The sequence below is a fragment of the Vigna unguiculata genome, chromosome 10 (genome assembly GCF_004118075.2).
Source record: "Vigna unguiculata cultivar IT97K-499-35 chromosome 10, ASM411807v1, whole genome shotgun sequence".
NCBI classification, from domain to species: Eukaryota; Viridiplantae; Streptophyta; class Magnoliopsida; order Fabales; family Fabaceae; genus Vigna; species Vigna unguiculata.
In genome coordinates, this window is record NC_040288.1 from 18286874 (window position 1) to 18310944 (window position 24071).

A 24071-nucleotide genomic window follows, 5' to 3' on the forward strand; every position below is an offset into this window, starting at 1 on the left:
GCAACTTGCCCACCCGAGCTACCACACACAAGGATAATCCATAGTCATAGAACCCTAGAGTCATTCTCATGACATGACTTCCTACCACTCTCACCACCTTATCATTCTCCTCTACATGAGTATGAATGATTAGTAGAGTTCAAGATAACTTCATACAATGGAATAGTTATTTCCTTAATGCACACCTTAAAATCACACATTCAATAAGGTTTCCTCCCTAGATATACAATATAGTTCATCAATTCATACCATTGTTTCACTTTACAAACCAAGAATATTCATATGATAACCAATAATAGAGAAAACCATAAAAAATATCTTACAAAATACACAAAACAGAAATGGCGCCCAATAGCAAAATGGTGCACCAAGCGCCAAATTCATATGGGTTTGGCGCCTAGCGGGCAAAACTTGCATCTAGCGTCAGGGTTCACTACAAAAAATTGAAGTAAATATGGCAGTTTTAATATGGCGGTTATGAAAAACCGCCATAATTTGCTTCATAATATGACAGTTCTATAACTGCCACATTTTGTATGCAAAATATGGCATTTGTAAACGCCATTATACTCCCATTATACATTACTCCGTCTTTTCCATTGGCACCATCTTTCCCTCCATAATACTCTTTTTCATTTACTTCTCATTTAATTCTCTTTTTATTACACCTTAAACTGAATTTTAATAAGACAAATAGGTAAACAAGAGATAAAACTAACTCATGTGAAGACAAACCCTAAAACCCCAAGCTCTAACGGTTTCCACACTCCTCGCCGTTTCCACCCTCCTCGTCGCACCACCATGTGAAGATAAAACTTCGTCGCGACTTCGCACTCAGATTGCGACCCAGCAACGCTTTGGTACTCCACCTTTCCAACACCACCACACTGTTCTTGCTATCTATTTCTTCATTGTGGATCTCGTAACTCGGCGCTGCAAGTGGAGATTATCAAGTCGCCGAAGATCGTGACTTCCTTCGCCACACTGATTGGGAACCAAGTCGCCACGAGCATTCACTTTGCATTTCCTCATTTTTGGCAAAGCCATTATAGGCACGGACAAGGTCATTCCAATTCTTTCCTTCTGTTACGCTTTCCTTTTTGGTTGGTTTGCACTTTCCTCTGATTATTGGGTTAATTATAGTGTGCTCTGTTATTGGGTTAATTATAGTGTGCTCTATTGCATTTTGCTGAGATTGAAAATATCAATTGGGAACTCTAATTTTTGTATTCTGTTATTGCATTCCCCGATTCTTGCTTATTTGAATAACCCAGATATTGCATCAAATATATCTCCAAATGATCCAATTGGTCTCATATTTGGTAAGGAGCATCCAGGTCGGGTCAGAGGATTGTCACATGGAGCTTGTCCCACTCTTTCATTTAAGCAGTCCACTACAAGGTTAAATAGTATGAATTTTGCTTCATGTAGTGCAACATCAATAAATACGGATGAGAAGTTTTTAAAGATGGAAAATGAGCTCACAACTCTCAAAAACCAAATGCAAACATTGGTTGCCTACATTGCTTCTAGAGATGACGTTCCTGCTCATTTTACTGCTATGGTTGCTGGTTTGGTACATACTTCGGTTAATGCGGTAAAAATTAATAGTTTATTTAACAAATTACATAAGTTTATTATAATACACATGTGAATTTTAATAAGTTATAAGTTTTTATTATTCCAGGTACTCGATGTTGGAAGTGGTGCTCCATCACCTATTGGTATAAGAAGATCAAGCGAGGCAGAAAAGACAAGTTAGGAATATAGCTATAAGAACATAGCTCTAGAAATTTAGCAAAATGTATTATAATAATGTTTTAGATTTTTTTTTGCTTTTGTTTTCAATGTGAAAACTTTTGGATGGTGTTTCATGATATCAACTTTTTTAATATGAAATATGATTTATGAATGAAAGTATTAATGATCAAGATGTTCTCTATGATTTTTTTTAATTTTATGCAAAACAGGTTCAATAATAATGGAAAGCAGGTTACATAAAAATAATATAAAAAAATCACATTCAAATTATGACAGTTGAGACGTCGTATAACGCATTCATACAATGTAAATAATGGCATTTCTAGGTGTTGTATTTCGCATGATAATTCTTTAAAAATAAACAAATTAAGACGGTTTTCACTGTCATTATTTGCGCACAAAATACGGCGGTTCGAACTGCCATTATTTGCACAATACATTTAATGGCGGGTGTTGCGGCGTTTCGTCCAAGATCGTCATATTATTCATTGTGGCGGCAGGATATATGGCGGTACCCGTATCCGCCATATGCGCAAAATATGGCAGTCAAAACCATCATTTTATACCCCAAATAACCGCCGTATTTAACGAATTTTTTGTAGTGGTTCCTGGAACCCCTCTGGAATAAATTTTAAGAATTATGCCTAGTGGCACGAGGTGGCGTCCAACGACATAAAGTAGTGAGTTCCCTAAAGGATAATGATAGAATGCCCCCTTTTTTTGACCCCAAAGTTACCCGCCTACGTGGCAGTTATTATTTTAATAATTTTTAACCAAACGGGAGCAGAAACGCGTGAGAGAAGCTGGAGTGACTGGTGAGGTTCTGATACACGCGCAAGAGAGGAAAAAGGAAAAGTTAGAAAAACATAACTTTCCTTTGCGGTTTAAACTAAAGGCGAGAGTGCAGCGAGAGTGCGGATTGCTGCCATAGCTTCGTGCGGAAAATTGGAAGCCTTAATTTGAAGTGTTCTTCTTCTGCAAATCAAAGGGTGCTCTGGTATGTTTTACTATCCGATTACAAACCCCTATTTTTATGATGTTCTTCCCCAAATGAAACCACTATTTTTGTGATGTTTTTCCGGAACGAAAAAGAAGGAGAAGCTTATGGGTGTAATTGAGTAGCAAGAACATGATATTCGTGAACTTGGTGGAGCGATTGCTAAATTGAAATCAACTTTGACTGAGAGGGAAAATAGAAGTAAAGATGAATTTGTTTCTCCTATGAATTTGAATGAAGTGGATGTTCCAAGTGAAGCTGCAGAAGACAAAAATGCAATGAACAAGGATATGTACGTGCGTATGAGGAATGATCCACGGTTACGGTTCAAAAGCCGTGTAATCCAAACTCCGTTCGCAGTTTATAGTCGGAAGAAGAAAAGGATACCGAAATAGTTGTTGGAGTATGAGCAATATGTATGTATTTTGTTTTGTTTGATGGAAATGAAATATCATTTTCATTTGTTTAATTATAAGAACATAGACATGTAATTGAAACCTACGAAACATTAAGTTGTGTACAATTCTATTTGTTGTGTTTCTATTGTGTTATGGTGCAATTAATAAATAATGACTTTTCTAAAGTGTTTGTGGTGTTATGTAGTGCATTTATTTAGTAAGTAAATTGTGTAAGTCTGTGGTTCAAAATCCATATCTCATAAAGACAGTTATTGAATTTTAAGAATTGTTGTGTTGTGGGATTATGGTGATGGAATTATTTGGATGGCCATTCGATTGTGTCGAAACCCTGTTTCACGTAATAATTCAGTGTAAAATCAGTTGCAGTACTGGCAGTACAAAAAGTTCAACGTAAAACGGCAGTTATGAAATCACAAAAGGACACTTGATTATCGAACCAGAAAAGTTGGTTTTTAATTGAATCTTGAATTCCAATTACTTATTTAAGTACTTTGGTGATGATTCATGATGATGGAATTATTTGGATGGCCATTCGATTGTGTCCAAACCCTATTTCACGTAATAATACAGTGTAAAATCAGTTGCAGTACTCCATGTACAAAAAGTTCAACGTAAAAAGGCAGTTATGGAATCATAAAAGGACACTTGATTATGGAAGCAAAAAAGTTGGTTTTTAATTCAATCTTGAATTCCAATTACTTATTTAAGTAGTTTGGTGATGATTCATGGTGATGGAATTATTTGGATGGCCATTAGATTTGTCCAAACCCTATTTCACGTAATAATTGAGTGTAAAATCAGTTGCAGTACTGGCAGTACAAAAAGTTCAACGTAAAAAGGTAGTTATGGAATCACAAAAGGACACTTGATTATCAAACCAGAAAAGTTGGTTTTTAATTGAATCTTGAATTCCAATTACTTATTTAAGTAGTTTGGTGATGATTCATGGTGATGGAATTATTTGGATGGCCATTCGATTGTGTCCAAACCCTATTTCACGTAATAATTCAGTGTAAAATCAGTTCCAGTACTGGCAGTACAAAAAGTTCAACGTAAAAAGGCAGTTATGAAATCACAAAAGGACACTTGATTATCAAACCAGAAAAGTTGGTTTTTAATTCAATCTTGAATTCTAATTACTTATTTAAGTAGTTTGGTGATGATTCATGGTGATAGAATTATTTGTATGGCCATTCGATTGTGTCCAAACCCTATTTCACGTAATAATACAGTGTAAAATCAGTTGCAGTACTGCATGTACAGAAAGTTGAACGTAAAAAGGTAGGTATGGAATCACAAAAGGACACTTGATTATGGAACCAGAAAAGTTGGTTTTTCATTCAATCTGGAATTTCAATTACTTATTTAGGTAGTTTGGTGATGATTCATGTAAGATCCGGGAAAATTAAATAATTATTTAATTAATTATTTAATTAGAACGGGTAGCGAGAATATTTAAAGCAATAAATGCGATGAATTGTGACATGAAAGAGTACTAGCTCAAGTGGTTGAGAGTACTTTATTGTGTGTGAGGACTTGGGTTCGAGTCCTATGTGTGCCAATTGGATGTTATTTAAATTATGTGTTTTTATGTGCTTATATATTGAACTCGTGTGGAAGTTGATAAGCTCTTACAATTGTGGGTTTTAGCATGAAATAAGGATTGGTTGAGTGGTGTGGCTTTGGCTTGGTATGTGCATGGAAAGGGGTTCAAACCTTGTTGAGAACTAAATTACTTTTCTTTTTGCCAAATTTTCTGGTGCATGAATGTGGAAAGACTAGAAACCTAGCATCCAAGAGGGAGGGGTAATCTAAGGGCTGAAAAATAGAAGGTTAATTAAGCAAATTGGTTAACCTTAATATTAATTTTTAATTTTTAATTTTAATTTCGTATAAGCAACTAAAGGGGCAATTAAGTAAGGGTGAGAGTGGAAGAAAAGGTTAAAAGAGGGGGGAATATAGCAATTAGGGTCGTGGTTATCATAAGAGGGGTATTTCCAGAGGATTAGGGCTGATAAGGTGAGGCATTGAGGCTGAAATTGAAAGAGTTGGAGTGGAAAGTCAAGACTAGAGAAGTTTTGGTGAAGAGAGAAGCACAACAATTCGAGTTTAGCAAGGAATCCCAGGTAAGGGGAGTTGTTTTTGCATGCTATTTATCGTGTATATCATTTCGTGCCTTGTGCGATCATATGCGCGTGAATTCTCTACTGGTTATACGTTGTGTTTCGCGTTTTCTGGGTTCTGCCCAGAAACCGCCTGGCGGGCATGCATGTGCCGCCAGGCGGTTCATCAGTTTGTGTGTGGAATTGGTCTCTGATGGCTTAAACCGCCTGGCAGGGATGAATATCCGCCAGGCGGTGCAACAGTGTTGCGTGTTTCTGTTGGTTTGCGTTTGGTGCAGGCTGTATGATACTGTTTCTGATATAATTTCGTGTTTTTCGTGGTATGTTGAAGTTTTCTTTCGAATGGTATGTTGGATATATTGTTCTATGTGATGATATGATTGGTATTATATATTTATGATTATATATAGTGGGTTGGGCACGGAGAATCCCTAATAGAATGGGTAATATCATTGTTTGATGGGTGTGTAAGTATTGAGGACTAGAAAATCTGGGAATGTGTTAGCACGAAATCCTATTGTATACGAGAACTAAATTTGCGAGTGTGGGAAAAGGTTCACGAGTGCAGAAAGTTGGGTCTGTACCCATAGTCTGATGCGCCGCCCGGCGGATTCTCATTGGCCGCCAGGCGGTACCAACGTCACAGGGATGTTGGGAGAATTGGCGAGGTTGTCGGAGGGAAGAACTAGACTGCGAATGAGTTGCGAATGAAATGGACATGGAAAGATAATTAAAATAGGAAGCTAGGGATGTGGGATCTATAATCATTGGTTGTGGTAAGAATATATGGGTTGATCAATTATGAGAGTCGAGATGAGTGTGACTTAATGATATTAAGGGTAGGAGTGGCGTTAAGGTGTGGGGAAGCAGGCTAAGGGAAAACTGAAATATGCGTATTTCACTAGGGTATGTCGCTGGGAAATATGGATTGGGAATTTAGAGGTACAAGTAGTTGAGTAAGCTGAACTACCATGGATGAATGGGGCAAGGTAGTGTAATGGAGTGGTAATAACAGTTGGTGTTAAGGACTTCCAGAGTGAGGGCACTGAATTAAGTGAATAGAGTGTTAACTAAACAGATTCTAATAAGAGGTGATATTAAGGTTGTTTGAATGTCAAATCATGACTAGGGTGACTTAGAATGGGAATTATAGTAATGTAAAAAGAGTGGGGTGTCACTAATTCTTCATTTGGAGTTAACTACTAAGGAAACATGCTTAACTTTGTGTTGTTAGTGGGGTAAATTCGTGCATACTGACCTAGGTAAGAATATCATCCAGTGTGTAGTCACTGGTATAGCGCCTGGCGGCACGGGAGCGTGCGCCAGGCGATAGAAACCAGTACAGAGGTCCCTGCAATGTGGGGCGCCTGGCGGCAAGGAAGTACTCCGCCAGGCGGTGTGTGGAATCCAGTGGCGCTGGAGGTGCGCTGGCGCCTGGCGGTGAGACGTGAACCGCCAGGCGGTCTGGACCTGTTTCGCCAGGCAGTACTGGGTGGTGCGCCAGGCGCCTGCGTGGCAGGTTATGAGTTGTGTGTGATGTTTTAATTGACAATGATGCTTTGCTTGGATCGGGAGATGCTGTGCCATGAGCGGGTAGGTTCATGGATGGTGTGACATGTGATGATATGAGCGGGGAGGTTCATATCAAGTTACTCTCACGTGGGGATACGAGCGGGGAGGTTCGTATGTTCCGTGCTCACGTTGAGAGATGCCACGTGCGGGGAGGTACGGGGGCTGGTGGATCACATGTGTTGGACTACGGGCGGGTAGGTCCGTAGAGCAGGACTACGAGCGGGGAGGTTCGTAGAGGCAGGACCACGAGCGGGTAGGTTCGTGTGAGCATCAGATTCCCGAGTCCAAGGCTAACCAATTGTGTGAATTGAAGACTGTTAAGTCTTGGGGTTAGGGTCTTGGCCAAGATTCATAGATAATGTGTAAGATGGGTGAATGAACTATTTTGTATTATATGCTTATTATTTTATTTTCTCAGCTCACCCTTGCTTGTTTGTGTGTGGCGATGATCGTGTAATCCGTTACACGGGAGCAGATGTTGATACAGGTGGTGCTGAGGATGCTCAGATGGCGGAGTGAGGGGCTAGCATGGGAGTAGTGCTAGGATTTTTATTAAATTGTAATTATGTTTTTAATGTCAATTTTGGGAACTTGTAATGAATTATGAATCAGTTATGACTTTTGGCGCGATAATTTAATGAAGTGAAACTTTCCCACGTTGGGAATTTTTATCGAGATGATTATTTAATGAAATTATTTATTTTAATATTTATTTTAAGTAATATTCCCTAGGGATGTTACATTTGGTATCAGAGCAAACGTTTTGATGCTTTTGGGGCAAATTGGGGAGTGAGCTTACGTTTGTTGTGTGAAATTGATTGATGTGTGTTAGTTGCTAGAATTAATAGAGCATGATTTAATCCTTAGCTGTTTGATTTTAACAGCTGAACTATGTGGCGTGCACAGGCAATGGCGAACAGAAGGCGTAGAAATACCGCTGGCGCTGATGAGATTGCTAATGCAATCCATAGGATGGTGGATGCGATGCAGCCTGTGGCAGCACCACCGCGAGCTATGATTCCACCGGTCAGGCCAGTGACGATGGAGGACTTCATGCGCCATAAGCCAGCTAAATTCACTGGGAAAGCCACCCCAGATGAGGCGGATGCATGGCTCCGAGAGTGCGAGAAGATATTCAGGGTGATAGAGTGCTCGGAGGCCCAGAAACTTAACTTCGCCACCTTTCTACTGGTGACCGAGGCTGAGTACTGGTGGATAGGTATGCAGCAGCAGATGACAAACCGAGCCGAAGAAGTGACTTGGACTAGCTTCAGGGCGAGATTTTTGGAGAAGTACTTTCCGGATAGCGCTAAACATGAGCGCGAGGCGGAGTTTCTCACCCTGCAGCAGGGAAGTTTGTCAGTGCAGGATTATGTGGAGAGGTTCGAGTACCTCTCGAGGTTCTACTCTCAGACGGTGACAGAAGAATGGCGCTGTAGGAAGTTTGAGGGCGGTCTCAGGCATGAACTGAGGCGTTTCATCGTGCCACTGAGGGTGCGAGAGTTCCCTGTCTTGGTGGAGCAGGCCAAGAGTGTGGAGCAGCTGGAGAAAGGACCCAGTCAGGTGAACCGTACACAGAGGAATATTACTGAGGGCAGATTCCAGAAGAAGCCCTACAGTAGACCCACCGCGTCTTCATGGAAACCCAGATGCTATAACTGCGGGGGTGAACATCTGCAGAGGAATTGTACTAGACCCGCCCGCAGCGGAGGCAGTGGTATGAGCACTCGTAAGTGCTATGCATGTGATCAGCCAGGACACTTTGCTGATAGGTGTCCTAATAGGAAGACTGCGCCAACATCACGACCTCAGCCATCATCTTCAGACAGGCCGAGAGCTGCAGGCCGGGTTTTCGCCATGACCAGCACAGAGGCCACCCGGTCAGGTAACCTGATTCTAGACCATTGCTTGCTTTATGGTAACAGTGTGCTAGTGTTGTTTGACTCAGGAGCTTCGCACTCCTTCATATCCCATGACTGTGTGAAGAAATTGGGGTTGTCTACTCGTGACCTCGGATGCGAGTTGATAGTCTCGACACCCGCATCTGGACAGGTTTCAACAAACATAGCCTGTGTTGGATGCTTGATGGAGGTGGAGGGCAGACGCTTCAAGGTGAATCTAGTCTGCTTGCCCTTGGAGGGATTGGAGGTTATACTGGGAATGGACTGGCTGTCTATCAACCACGTGGTGCTTGATTGTGGACGGCGCAGAATTGTGTTCCCAGAAACAGAAGGGATAAAGTTAGTGACATCTGGAGAGGCAGTGAAAGAGATGGAGAATGGGTCGACTTGCTTCGTGATAGTGGCCCAAGAGAAGAAGATGAGTACAGAAGAGCAGATCAGTAAGATACCGGTGGTGGATGAATATGCCGACGTATTTCCAGACGAGATACCCGAGTTACCACCCAGCCGGGATATAGATTTCTCAATTGATCTAATCCCTGGAGCGGGTCCAGTGTCGGCAGCGCCATACAGAATGGCACCAGCTGAATTAGCAGAGTTGAAGAGTCAGATAGAAGATCTGCTAGAGAAGAAATTCATCCGACCCAGCGCATCACCGTGGGGAGCCCCGGTGTTATTAGTAAAGAAGAAAGATGGTAGTTCTCGACTGTGCGTCGATTATCGTCAGTTGAACAAGTTGACGATAAAGAACAAATACCCGCTGCCTAGAATCGACGATTTGCTTGATCAGCTCAGAGGGGCAGGAGTATTCTCCAAGATTGACTTGAGGTCTGGCTATCATCAGATCTTAGTCAAGCCAGAAGACGTCCAGAAGACAGCGTTTAGATCGAGATATGGACATTACGAGTATGTCGTGATGCCCTTTGGAGTGACGAATGCCCCAGCTGTCTTCATGGATTATATGAACCGCATCTTTAGACCGTACCTGGACAAATTCGTGGTGGTATTTATAGATGACATACTCATCTACTCACGGACTAAAGAGGAGCATGCTGATCATCTGAGAACTGTGCTGGAGGTATTGAGGGAGCATCAGCTGTACGGTAAACTGTCCAAGTGTGAATTTTGGTTGGACGAGGTGCAATTCCTGGGGCACGTAATTTCTTCACGTGGTATATCAGTGGACCCGAGTAAAATTGAGACAGTGTTGAAGTGGGAGAGACCTCAAACGGTAACAGAAGTCAGAAGCTTCTTGGGATTGGCTGGGTATTACAGGAGGTTCGTGGAAGGGTTTTCCAAGATGGTGAGTCCATTAACTCAACTCACTAGGAAGGATCAACCCTTCTCGTGGACTGACAAGTGTGACGAGTGCTTTGAAGAGATGAAAAGGAGGTTGACTACCGCTCCGATTCTGATTATTCCAGATACCAGCAAGATGTTTGAGGTATACTGCGATGCATCCTATCAGGGTCTGGGTTGTGTATTAATGCAGGAGAAGAGGCCGGTGGCTTATGCCTCTAGACAGTTGAAGGTGCACGAGAAAAACTACCCTACCCACGATCTGGAGTTGGCTGCTGTAGTGTTCGCTCTTAAGACATGGAGACACTACTTGTATGGCTCCCAATTTCAGGTGTTCAGTGATCATAAAAGCCTGAAATACCTGTTCGACCAGAAGGAGCTAAATATGAGACAGCGGCGCTGGATGGAATATCTCAAGGACTATGATTTTGAGTTGCTTTACCATCCTGGTAAGGCTAATGTAGTTGCAGACGCCTTGAGTCGGAAACGGATGCACATCTCAGCTATGATGGTGAAGGAATTGGAATTAATTGAGAAGCTCCGGGATATGAATCTGGGTATGCAGCTGAGTGAAGATTGCATCCAATGTGGAGTGCTTACCGTGACTAGTGATGTACTGGGGGTTATCAGGGATGGACAGAAGAATGATGCTGAGTTACAGCAATTTGTGAGTTGGATAGGGACTGAGAAGGGGAAAGACTACCGCATTGGGACAGATGGTATTCTGAGGTTCAGAGATCGAATCTGTGTGCCTGGGGATTGGAGGTTGAGGAAGCAGATTCTAGAGGAGGGCCATAAAAGCCGTCTTAGCATACACCCAGGTATGACTAAGATGTATCACGACCTGAAACAGTCCTTTTGGTGGAACGGGATGAAGACCGACATTGCTGACTTCGTGGCATCATGCTTGGTATGTCAGAAGGCCAAGATTGAACACCAGCGACCAGGGGGTACACTTGAGTCATTGGACATCCCTCAGTGGAAATGGGATAGTATTGCCATGGACTTCGTCACTCACTTGCCGAAGTCTGTGAAGGGGCACGACTCTATCTGGGTAATTGTAGACAGATTGACAAAGTGTGCCCACTTCCTTGCTATTAATCAGAAGTGGTCAATGGATAGATTGGCCGAGTTGTACGTGAAGGAAGTGGTCAGATTGCATGGTGTGCCGGCCAGCATAGTGTCAGATAGAGACCCGAGATTCACATCTCGCTTCTGGCAGTCATTGCAGGCAGCGTTGGGGACTCAGTTGAGGATGAGTTCTGCATACCATCCTCAAACTGATGGGCAGTCGGAGCGTACCATTCAGTCTTTGGAGGATCTATTGAGGGCTTGTGTATTAGACCACATGGGTAGTTGGAGTGAGATGCTTCCCTTAGTGGAGTTCACATACAACAACAGCTATCACACCAGCATCGGTATGGCTCCGTATGAAGCATTGTATGGACGGCGGTGTAGGACGCCACTGTGTTGGAACCAGGATGGAGAATCATTGGTGTTGGGTCCGGAGTTTTTACAGCAAACCTCTGAGAAGGTTAGGGCGATCCAGGAGAGAATGAGGGCTACACAGAGCAGACAAAAGTCCTATGCGGACAAGAGGAGACGACCTCTCGAGTTTGAGGCTGGAGACCATGTGTTCCTCAGGGTGACACCGACGGCTGGTATTGGGAGGGCCATCAAATCGAGGAAGTTAACACCGAGGTTTGTTGGGCCTTATCAGATTCTGAGGAGAATTGGGGTTGCAGCTTATGAGATAGCCCTACCACCACACCTGACGAATCTGCATAATGTGTTTCACGTTTCTCAGTTGAGGAAATATGTTGCAGATCCGTCACACATACTGGAGTCGGATGACATACAGATTCGGGAGGATTTGACGGTGAGCACTGGACCAGTGCGAATTCTGGACTCACAGGTGAAGCAGCTGAGGGGAAAGGAAATTAAGACTGTGAAGGTGCTGTGGAATGAGACTACTCAGGAGATGACTTGGGAGATGGAGGATCGCATGAAGCAATCCTATCCACACTTATTCTCTGGTAAGTCTTATTTTCGAGGACGAAAATCTTAAAAAGGGGGGTGTAATGTAAGATCCGGGAAAATTAAATAATTATTTAATTAATTATTTAATTAGAACGGGTAGCGAGAATATTTAAAGCAATAAATGCGATGAATTGTGACATGAAAGAGTACTAGCTCAAGTGGTTGAGAGTACTTTATTGTGTGTGAGGACTTGGGTTCGAGTCCTATGTGTGCCAATTGGATGTTATTTAAATTATGTGTTTTTATGTGCTTATATATTGAACTCGTGTGGAAGTTGATAAGCTCTTACAATTGTGGGTTTTAGCATGAAATAAGGATTGGTTGAGTGGTGTGGCTTTGGCTTGGTATGTGCATGGAAAGGGGTTCAAACCTTGTTGAGAACTAAATTACTTTTCTTTTTGCCAAATTTTCTGGTGCATGAATGTGGAAAGACTAGAAACCTAGCATCCAAGAGGGAGGGGTAATCTAAGGGCTGAAAAATAGAAGGTTAATTAAGCAAATTGGTTAACCTTAATATTAATTTTTAATTTTTAATTTTAATTTCGTATAAGCAACTAAAGGGGCAATTAAGTAAGGGTGAGAGTGGAAGAAAAGGTTAAAAGAGGGGGGAATATAGCAATTAGGGTCGTGGTTATCATAAGAGGGGTATTTCCAGAGGATTAGGGCTGATAAGGTGAGGCATTGAGGCTGAAATTGAAAGAGTTGGAGTGGAAAGTCAAGACTAGAGAAGTTTTGGTGAAGAGAGAAGCACAACAATTCGAGTTTAGCAAGGAATCCCAGGTAAGGGGAGTTGTTTTTGCATGCTATTTATCGTGTATATCATTTCGTGCCTTGTGCGATCATATGCGCGTGAATTCTCTACTGGTTATACGTTGTGTTTCGCGTTTTCTGGGTTCTGCCCAGAAACCGCCTGGCGGGCATGCATGTGCCGCCAGGCGGTTCATCAGTTTGTGTGTGGAATTGGTCTCTGATGGCTTAAACCGCCTGGCAGGGATGAATATCCGCCAGGCGGTGCAACAGTGTTGCGTGTTTCTGTTGGTTTGCGTTTGGTGCAGGCTGTATGATACTGTTTCTGATATAATTTCGTGTTTTTCGTGGTATGTTGAAGTTTTCTTTCGAATGGTATGTTGGATATATTGTTCTATGTGATGATATGATTGGTATTATATATTTATGATTATATATAGTGGGTTGGGCACGGAGAATCCCTAATAGAATGGGTAATATCATTGTTTGATGGGTGTGTAAGTATTGAGGACTAGAAAATCTGGGAATGTGTTAGCACGAAATCCTATTGTATACGAGAACTAAATTTGCGAGTGTGGGAAAAGGTTCACGAGTGCAGAAAGTTGGGTCTGTACCCATAGTCTGATGCGCCGCCCGGCGGATTCTCATTGGCCGCCAGGCGGTACCAACGTCACAGGGATGTTGGGAGAATTGGCGAGGTTGTCGGAGGGAAGAACTAGACTGCGAATGAGTTGCGAATGAAATGGACATGGAAAGATAATTAAAATAGGAAGCTAGGGATGTGGGATCTATAATCATTGGTTGTGGTAAGAATATATGGGTTGATCAATTATGAGAGTCGAGATGAGTGTGACTTAATGATATTAAGGGTAGGAGTGGCGTTAAGGTGTGGGGAAGCAGGCTAAGGGAAAACTGAAATATGCGTATTTCACTAGGGTATGTCGCTGGGAAATATGGATTGGGAATTTAGAGGTACAAGTAGTTGAGTAAGCTGAACTACCATGGATGAATGGGGCAAGGTAGTGTAATGGAGTGGTAATAACAGTTGGTGTTAAGGACTTCCAGAGTGAGGGCACTGAATTAAGTGAATAGAGTGTTAACTAAACAGATTCTAATAAGAGGTGATATTAAGGTTGTTTGAATGTCAAATCATGACTAGGGTGACTTAGAATGGGAATTATAGTAATGTAAAAAGAGTGGGGTGTCACTAATTCTTCATTTGGAGTTAACTACTAAGGAAACATGCTTAACTTTGTGTTGTTAGTGGGGTAAATTCGTGCATACTGACCTAGGTAAGAATATCATCCAGTGTGTAGTCACTGGTATAGCGCCTGGCGGCACGGGAGCGTGCGCCAGGCGATAGAAACCAGTACAGAGGTCCATGCAGTGTGGGGCGCCTGGCGGCAAGGAAGTACTCCGCCAGGCGGTGTGTGGAATCCAGTGGCGCTGGAGGTGCGCTGGCGCCTGGCGGTGAGACGTGAACCGCCAGGCGGTCTGGACCTGTTTCGCCAGGCAGTACTGGGTGGTGCGCCAGGCGCCTGCGTGGCAGGTTATGAGTTGTGTGTGATGTTTTAATTGACAATGATGCTTTGCTTGGATCGGGAGATGCTGTGCCATGAGCGGGTAGGTTCATGGATGGTGTGACATGTGATGATATGAGCGGGGAGGTTCATATCAAGTTACTCTCACGTGGGGATACGAGCGGGGAGGTTCGTATGTTCCGTGCTCACGTTGAGAGATGCCACGTGCGGGGAGGTACGGGGGCTGGTGGATCACATGTGTTGGACTACGGGCGGGTAGGTCCGTAGAGCAGGACTACGAGCGGGGAGGTTCGTAGAGGCAGGACCACGAGCGGGTAGGTTCGTGTGAGCATCAGATTCCCGAGTCCAAGGCTAACCAATTGTGTGAATTGAAGACTGTTAAGTCTTGGGGTTAGGGTCTTGGCCAAGATTCATAGATAATGTGTAAGATGGGTGAATGAACTATTTTGTATTATATGCTTATTATTTTATTTTCTCAGCTCACCCTTGCTTGTTTGTGTGTGGCGATGATCGTGTAATCCGTTACACGGGAGCAGATGTTGATACAGGTGGTGCTGAGGATGCTCAGATGGCGGAGTGAGGGGCTAGCATGGGAGTAGTGCTAGGATTTTTATTAAATTGTAATTATGTTTTTAATGTCAATTTTGGGAACTTGTAATGAATTATGAATCAGTTATGACTTTTGGCGCGATAATTTAATGAAGTGAAACTTTCCCGCGTTGGGAATTTTTATCGAGATGATTATTTAATGAAATTATTTATTTTAATATTTATTTTAAGTAATATTCCCTAGGGATGTTACAATTCATGGTGATGGAATTATTTGGATGGTCATTCGATTGTGTCCAAACCCTATTTCAAGTAATAATACAGTGTAAAATCAGTTCCAGTACTGGCAGTACAAAAAGTTCAACGTAAAAAGGCAGTTATGAAATCACAAAAGGACACTTGATTATCAAACCAGAAAAGTTGGTTTTTAATTCAATCTTGAATTCTAATTACTTATTTAAGTAGTTTGGTGATGATTCATGGTGATAGAATTATTTGTATGGCCATTCGATTGTGTCCAAACCCTATTTCACGTAATAATACAGTGTAAAATCAGTTGCAGTACTGCATGTACAAAAAGTTGAACGTAAAAAGGCAGGTATGGAATCACAAAAGGACACTTGATTATGGAACCAGAAAAGTTGGTTTTTCATTCAATCTGGAATTTCAATTACTTATTTAGGTAGTTTGGTGATGATTCATGGTGATGGAATTATTTGGATGGTCATTCGATTCTGTCCAAACCCTATTTCAAGTAATAATACAGTGTAAAATCAGTTCCAGTACTGGCAGTACAAAAAGTTCAACATAAAAAGACAGTTATGGAATCACAAAAGGACACTTGATTATCGAACCAGAAAAGTTGGTTTTTAATTCAATCTTGAATTCCAATTACTTATTTAAGTAGTTTGGTGATGATTCATGATGATGGAATTATTTGGATGGCCATTCGATTGTGTCGAAACCCTATTTCACGTAGTAATACAGTGTAAAATCAGTTGCAGTACTGCATGTACAAAAAGTTCAACGTAAAAAGGCAGATATGGAATCACTAAAGGACACTTGATTATGGAACCAGAAAAGTTGGTTTTTCATTCAATCTGGAATTCCAATTACTTATTTAGGTAGTTTGGTGATGATTCATGGGGATGGAATTATTTGGATGACCATTCGATTGTGTCGAAACCCTATTTCAATCTGTGAATGGCCTTTAATCAACCAACAACTACGCCAACAAGAGAGCGCCCAACCAATGAATCGAACGGTACCCACCACTTTCCGCGGAACCCGCCGCCTCCAACAACCCAAACCATTCTCCACAACTCCGTTATCCGCTTCCACTGCGACCCACAACACCAACCTTTATGGAACGATAGCCTTTTGGGGAAGAGAATGTCTTGCGATTCAAATGCCTCTGTGCTTGCTTGTGCGTCTCTGCTCCAAGAAGAAAGTTGACAGGAAGAAACGAGGGAAAACGCGCAACCGAATGTGTTTTTTTAAAAACTCTATCCAATTCAAAGCGCGTGCACATCACGCTAACTTTCCTTTGCCGCTGCCTCCAATTGTCGTTTGGTTTAAAATTATTAAAATAATAACTGCCACGTAGGCGGGTAACTTCGGGGTCAAAAAAAGGGGGCATTCTATCGTTATCCTTCCCTAAATTTGGTCTCGCCAATGGAGCACTGGCTCACCCACTGCCTTAGAGCGAAAAACGCTTCCAACCTTGAAAATGTGAAGTGGCATCCAATGTGCCATGACAGAATGATCATGATAGGGAGAATTTTGATTGTTTAATTTCACAAATTGGTACTTTCCATTCTTTACTTAGTTCAAAACAACATTGAAAACATTTTCAAAACAGTACCAATTGGCCAATTGCTCAATCACTACTTATTCAATCACACATTCAAAACCCCAATTTAACACCAAGGGAAAAATCACGTGATCACAAATAAACAGCAAACAATACATGATATTAGCTTTTAACACAACTCACACATTCATCAAAAACTTAGGCTAATTCAAACTCTACAATACCAATCATACATTATTCAATCAACAAATATAAGCAAAGTTTAACAACACATATTAGCTTCCCTTACCTCTTAAACAACTCTAATAGCTTTAAAAACACCATGACTCCTTTAGATCCATAGATTTTTCTATCTACACATACAAACATCATAAGAATGATCAGGTCATACCATTATGATCACTAATTAGCAAGGACTCATATTGATGACAAAAAGGACACATGCAAGCAAAGGAGGGTTCACATGGAAAGATTAAACAAGTTGGACCAAGAAAGAGAGTAAAAAAATAACTTACTCAAATTGAGAAATTAATCGGTTGAACTTAAAGAAATCTCCACAAAGATCACTCTAATGATCTCAAATCTTCAAACAAATGATTGGAGGGTGAGAAAACTTAGAGTAGGCAAAGAATTTCTTGAAAAATGATTTCTAGAAAGATAATATGTTTTAAAGTAATAAAATACGTTTACAAAATTTTTATATATACTTAAATATTTTAATATATATTAAAATAATGGAGTCTCACTATTTTAAAGAATTATCAATTCTTAAATACCATTTTCTACGTTCTCACAAACAAAATTTATTTTAAAGACAATGTCAATTCTAAATATAATTATTTAATTATTTATTAAATAAAATAATAATTATATTAATTTTAATAGAGAAAAAAACTACCCGTGTAAAACTAGTTTCTCATAAAACAATATTATTCAAATATTTGACGACAGACAAACTTCCACATTCTATCTCGTTATGTATGGATATATAGACGGTGAAAGCTTAAACAAAAAAACAAAGTAAAGGAAAAAAGAGATTAATTTAATAATTTCCTCAATAGGATAAGTGGTTTTATGAAGAAAAGAAACATATACTTACTACGTTTTTTTTCATAATCATATATACAACACCTAAAATTTGATAAAATATTTATAAATATTGATCAAGTAAAAGAGTTTAAGAAATTATGTTTTATTAATATTTACGTTCACACAATTTAAATAGTAGAATAAATTATAAACATTTATAAACTTTTATTAATTATATTGTTAATATTTCACTAATATTTTTTTATATTATAATAAAATAATATTAATAAATATTAAATGAAACAAAATAAATTAATCATAATATCTTTTAGTATATTTTTTTATACTTTAGAAATAAATAATGAAAATAAATATACTAAAATAAAAAATAAAATAAAATAAAATAACTAAGTTAGCATCTTATCAATAGTTATACTTTATGTTACAGTGAAATAAAGAATTAAAAATTCATTCATTCATGCTATATTTTAACGAGTTAAATATGCTTTACTTCTTAGTGAAAGATAGAATTAATTTCTTTACGAAATCTTGGTCCTAATTTAGTATCTTAACATTATAAATACATGAATTTAGTCATTTAAATTAACAGATGTAAGTTTATTTAACGTTTTTAAATGTGTTTTATAATAACATTTGAATTGTTTACAATATTTTATGTATTTTTGCTTCATTGTTAATTGAAATATTTTTAAATCGTTAAATAAACTTAAAAATATTTAGTTAAAAAAATAATTTAAAATTTCAGTTGAGAAGAAAAAACATATGTAACCTTATTTTGAAATATAACTTTTTCATTTATTCAATTCTTGAAATAATTCTTTATCTAATATAAAAATTATTTTAATTCTAATTTATATTTTATTTCCATGTTTCTGCATATTACTAATTGGAATGCACTCTACTGTTATATCTCTGTCCAGACCAAAACTGGTGAATTAGAATGCACTCTACTGTTCTCCATGTGGAAATTGATTAACTTTTGTATAATATAGTTTTGGTTTATATGGACAAATTTCTTTAAAAGGAATATCTTTTTATAAATTTAAATTAAATTAAACATAAATTAATTTATACAAGTTTTATTATAACTTCTTTAAATTTTTATCTTTTTATTTTAATATAAATTATTTTAACCTATAAAGTGACTGATTTATTTATATTTTTTTATATTCGTAGGGAGAAATTAGTTTGACAGTTAATTTAACTTGAATTACTTTTACACGTGTTTAATTTTTAGCTTTAAACATTTCTACGGTAAGAATATAACTATTAACTCAGTGTAATTAGAGAATTTGATGGGACAATAAATTCTGCAAGAAACTCTCCAAGCGTTGTCATTGTCAACCATTGTTTCTGACTACCAGTAGGGGAGTTTTATTATTATATAGATTTAGAAAAAAATTACCTATCATCTAAATATTCTAATAAACCAAATGGATTGTGGAAGATTTTTTCACATATGATCTAAATATTTCAATCAACCAAATGAAGCATAAACAGAAAAAGGGTAGATTTCTTAAATATCATGATCCCTGAACTTCCAATACAAGAATGTTGGTATTTTGAGTCGACGAAAATCGGATGACAAAAGTGCAAAGCCGACTCTAACAAACAAATGGCATTGTGTCTCGTAACGGTGACGTGGACCATGCCAATAACCTGATGCTAAGTATTTTTTATCGCTGAAATGGATATTTATTGTTGCTTATTAATTATCGTTGGCTTGACCGATGTAAATGCATAAAAAACTAAAATAATTAATTTTTGTTGTATCGGCTTAGCACACTCAAGATATGAATATAATAAAATATTTTAATTACATTCATGAGTGAAGTTCATGCATGATATGAGGCAAACGGAGAATATTATTTAATATTAGACGCATTAGCAGTGATGTAGTGTTAGCTTAGGGCATGCAAATGTCTATTATTTTGAAAATGAAAATCTATTTCAAATATATCCAGAATTTGTTTCAGTGCCAGTTGATTTCATTTAACTCGTTTAGAATTGAATTTGCAAACATTAAATAATGAGATATTGTTACTATCTAATTAAACATAATACAAGTCCAAAATAAACATCCAAGTCACGCATAATACATCCAAGCTCTTTTTTGAACTACTCTAGAATTGTTCACATGGAAAGGAGTTGTTCCTCAAACTCACAAAAAAAGTCAAAGCTCGCTCAAGTCTTGTTATTTCTTGCAGAAGTCTCGTTGTTCCAAGTGCCCTCACTTTCGCTCGTGTTTTACCTCTTATTCGTCAGCCAAACTGACGCCACATTAAAATTATAAAGAACATTATTTTAATAAAGCTGGTTGGGATAAATATTTTTTATTTTGATTAAATTTTATTATTATAGTCAGATTTATGTGGGTGAAGTTGACCCCTTTTGCGTTCTATACTGATTCGACGTTTCCAACATTCTTGTAGTGAATCAATGTGAAAAAAAAAAAAACCGACGGTGAGAGTATTTTGTTTTTTTGGTATTTGTAGCATTTACATAAAACGTATATAAACTGGCAATTGAAAAGGTATCAAATAATAGTTGAATGTATCTTTTCAGTGAAGTCATGAATTTTGTATCATGCTGAGTTAACTTTTGCACTTTACTTAGTAACGCGTCTAACAATCTATTTAACTAATAAGTTACCATTAAAAGATAGATAATGTGTTGTTTAATCAAATGCTCCTTCGTTCCAAAAATCAATTAATGATGACGAAGAATTCGATACTTTCGTAGATATAAATACTAACGGAAATTGGCAAAATTACAAACTCATATATTACAATCTTCATGATCCTAATATGATGATATACGTGATCTATCAACTCGCTACCAATTAAGGCATTCTTTTCGAGTTGACTTGATGATAAACAAAATAGATCATGTGTTGAGAATATTACTTAATATTTTTTTTTATTTAAATTAGTTTTTAGAAAATATTTCAGTTTTAGAGATATGTTTTAGTTTTAGAAATTAGTTATTATTTTAGATTAGGAGTGAGATATTCTAAATATTTTATACTTGATATTTGTTATATTTTGCTCTATATATAGGGTATATCAATAAAATACAAAAACATGTTCCTCCGTATAACATATCACATATATCTCTCATATATCTCATATCTCTCATATTTTCAAAAGTCCTAAAAATCCCAACAACTGGTATCAAGAGCCATTATTCTTACTGTCGATAGAATGGAAGGAAATATGTCATACGTCGCTATTCCACTCTTTGATGGCGAAAGCTATGATCTATGGGCGGTAAGGATGCAAACATATCTAGAGGGGCTAGATCTATGGGAAGTTGTGGAGGAGGATGATGTTCCCTTATCTGAAAATCTCACCGCGGCTCAAATGAAAGCGCATAAAGAAAAGAAAACAAAAAAGGCAAAGGCAAAATCATGCTTGTTTGCAGGTGTTTCACAAATGATTATGACCAGGATCATGACTCTAAAGTCTCCCAAAGAAATTTGGGAATACTTGAAAGCAGAATATGAAGGGAACGAGAAGATTCGAGGCATGAAAGTTTTGAACTTGATAAGGGAGTTTGAGATGCAAAGAATGAAAGAGTCGGAGACGATTAAAGAATACTCAAACAAATTGTTGGGTATTGCCAACAAGATAAAATTGTTGGGAAAGGAGTTTTCAAATTCCAGACTCGTTGAGAAAATTCTGGTGACGGTGCCAGAAAGATATGAGGCATTTATTGCTTCCTTAGAAAACACAAAAGATTTGTCTACAATCACCTTTACAGAGGTGATACATGCCTTGCAAGCACAAGAACAACGAAGATTGATGAGAGAAGATCATGAGGCGGTTGAAGGTAATTTAAATTACACGGAAGATAATGCTCTCATAGTCAAGAAAAATAGAAGGAGCAAATACAACAACACACAGGTTTTTCCATCTTGTCCCCATTGCAAGAGAAAATGTCATCAACGCAACTGGTGTTGGTGGAGGCCAAATGTCAAATGTCACAAATGCGGTCAATTGGGACATGTGGAAAAGGTATGCAAATCTAAAGATTCTCAAGAAGATGTTCAAATTGTGGAGAATAAATCAGATGAGGATAAATCAGAGGAGGATCTACTTTTTACAACATCATGTGTCACAACCAACGAATCTACAAAAGATTGGATTATAGATAGTGGTTGCATAAACCACATGACTCATGATAGAGAAATTTTCAAGGAGCTCAATAAATCCAATATTTCCAAGGTAAGAATTGTGAATGGAGAACAACTTGCTGTGAAAGGTACAGGAACAGTTTCACTTAAAACTCATTCAGGTATCAAATTGATTCTTGATGTCTTATATGTTCCTGAGATTACCCATAATCTGTTAAGTGTTGCTCAATTGTTAGAGAAAGGTTAAGGTCTCCTTTGAAAATAAAGTATGTGTGGTCAAAAATGCTAACAACATAGTATTCAAAGTCCCCATGAAAGACAAAAGATTTGCGGTGGATTTTATGAAGGAGGAATTTGTTACAAAGAAAGTGAGCATGAAAGAAGGATCAAAATTAGAAGATAAATATCTCTGGAAGAAAGTAGATGTCCAAGTGAAGAAAGTAGATGGATGTTCACATTTTAATATTCACAAAAGGTCCAATGCCACTCTAATGAAATCCACACCGAATAAAGAAAAAGAAGATGATGCCAATATAAGAAGAAATATGAAGGATGGTGCCAAATTGAAGAAAGATGTGATGTCATGGAAGAAAGAGAAAAACAAATATTGCAAGCACAAAAAGAGGAGAAAATCAAGCATCAAAAGATGGAGAATCAAATATGAAGATATAAAATTTAAATAAACAGATATTAAGCAAGGAGGAATGTTGAGAATATTACTTAATATCTTTTTTTATTTAAATTAGTTTTTAGAAAATATTTTAGTTTTAGAGATATGTTTCAGTTTTAGAAATTAGTTATTATTTTAGATTAGGAGTGAGATATTCTAAATATTTTATACTTGATATTTGTTATATTTTCCTCTATATATAGGGTATATCAATAAAATACAAAAACATGTTCCTCCGTATAACATATCACATATATCTCTCATATATCTCATATCTCTCATATTTTCAAAAGCCCTAAAAATTCCAACAACACCCTGAAATTTCCATTTCTGAAATTTTGTAGCAGCCATCAAATTAGCAAGGATCAGAATAAAACAACCATAAATAATATTTGTATCAAAAGCAAGATAAAAAGAACTATTCATTACATTGTTGGGTTTTTTTGATGATTGTGATGACTGTTTATGAAGAAATAATACAAGAAATTATGTTTAATTCCAGTCTTTGGTAAATGATAATTTTTTTACAAGTGTCTAATCCAATGATAATTTTGTCATAAATCTGCAAATTTGTACTTGCTTGGAACAACATACACCAAACCAAACGCCATCCTGAAGAAGATACATGAGCCACAATCTCAATAATTTTATAATTTTTATCAAATATTCATCCCAAGAAATTGGTAAAATAAGGGAAAGTACGTACAAGTGTGTTCTACTGCAAAAGAGATGATATTTCAGAGACAATTGGTAAGAGAACTTCATTTCCTTTCATACAACATGGGGGAAGAAATGCTTTGGTAACTGTATTCAAGCTGAAATGGTTGTGAGAATTCTTGAAGCAAGGATTTATGTGTAACACCCTCTCTTACCAACTCCTTAGTGCTTCCTACTTCACAATCTCGAATTCCACATGGAATGATCCATATGAAAGGAGACAAATCTGTTGTGGGGCATCCTGGTGTTGTTGATGGGACTGTGCTAAAACAATATGTAGCTAACAAAATCATGTCTAATTTGCTATAACTAACTCTCTGAAATGGTACTTACTGCATGTGTAGTGTAAAAACAATGGAGCAATCAAAGGAAATTGAAAGGAATGAGGGGATCAATGAGCTCAACCCAAAATCCAAAAGTATGAACATTGCCACCTAAGTTCACAGAATATGAGCTTGCAAACAGAACATGAAAAGGGAGGGGGACAATCTGTTTTAAACCGCAAAAAATTGAGTATGGAGATGCTTTATATTTTTTCTGAGCTTTCTCAATCAAATAGGTATTTTTATTTTTATATTTACTTTGATCTTCCGTTTATCTTATGTTTCTTTTGTTTACAGGCTTGAACTGAATAGTACAAACACATGCATCTGAGATTTTCCGTTCATCTTATGTTTCTTTTGTGGAGATCTTTATTTTTTTTGCTTTCTCAAGCGAACAAGTATGGTTCATTATGT

The 24071-nt window shown here is 38.1% G+C and overlaps 1 protein-coding gene across 1 annotated transcript; it reads left to right on the plus strand.

The window, feature by feature from the left end:
- Positions 1–1468: 1468 nt before the first annotated feature.
- On the plus strand, positions 1469–13193 carry LOC114165337. Its single transcript, XM_028049984.1, has 9 exons — positions 1469–1597; positions 1688–1757; positions 2999–3077; positions 5579–5645; positions 7779–9326; positions 9510–9820; positions 10082–10354; positions 10424–12108; positions 13168–13193. Exons 1-9 carry the CDS (start codon positions 1469–1471, stop codon positions 13191–13193), a joined length of 4188 nt encoding a protein of 1395 aa, XP_027905785.1.
- The last annotated feature ends 10878 nt before the right edge of the window (positions 13194–24071 follow it).

Excerpts from the sequence above, each read along its gene's own strand:
- LOC114165337 (XM_028049984.1), top strand. The coding sequence starts at position 1,469 with ATGGAAAATGAGCTCACAACTCTCAAAAACCAAATGCAAACATTGGTT. Across the intron at positions 3,078-5,578 it reads CGTATGAGGAATGATCCACG|GCTGTATGATACTGTTTCTG; the intron begins GTTACGGTTCAA and ends CGTTTGGTGCAG. Across the intron at positions 9,821-10,081 it reads TACTCACGGACTAAAGAGGA|TCCATTAACTCAACTCACTA; the intron begins GCATGCTGATCA and ends CAAGATGGTGAG.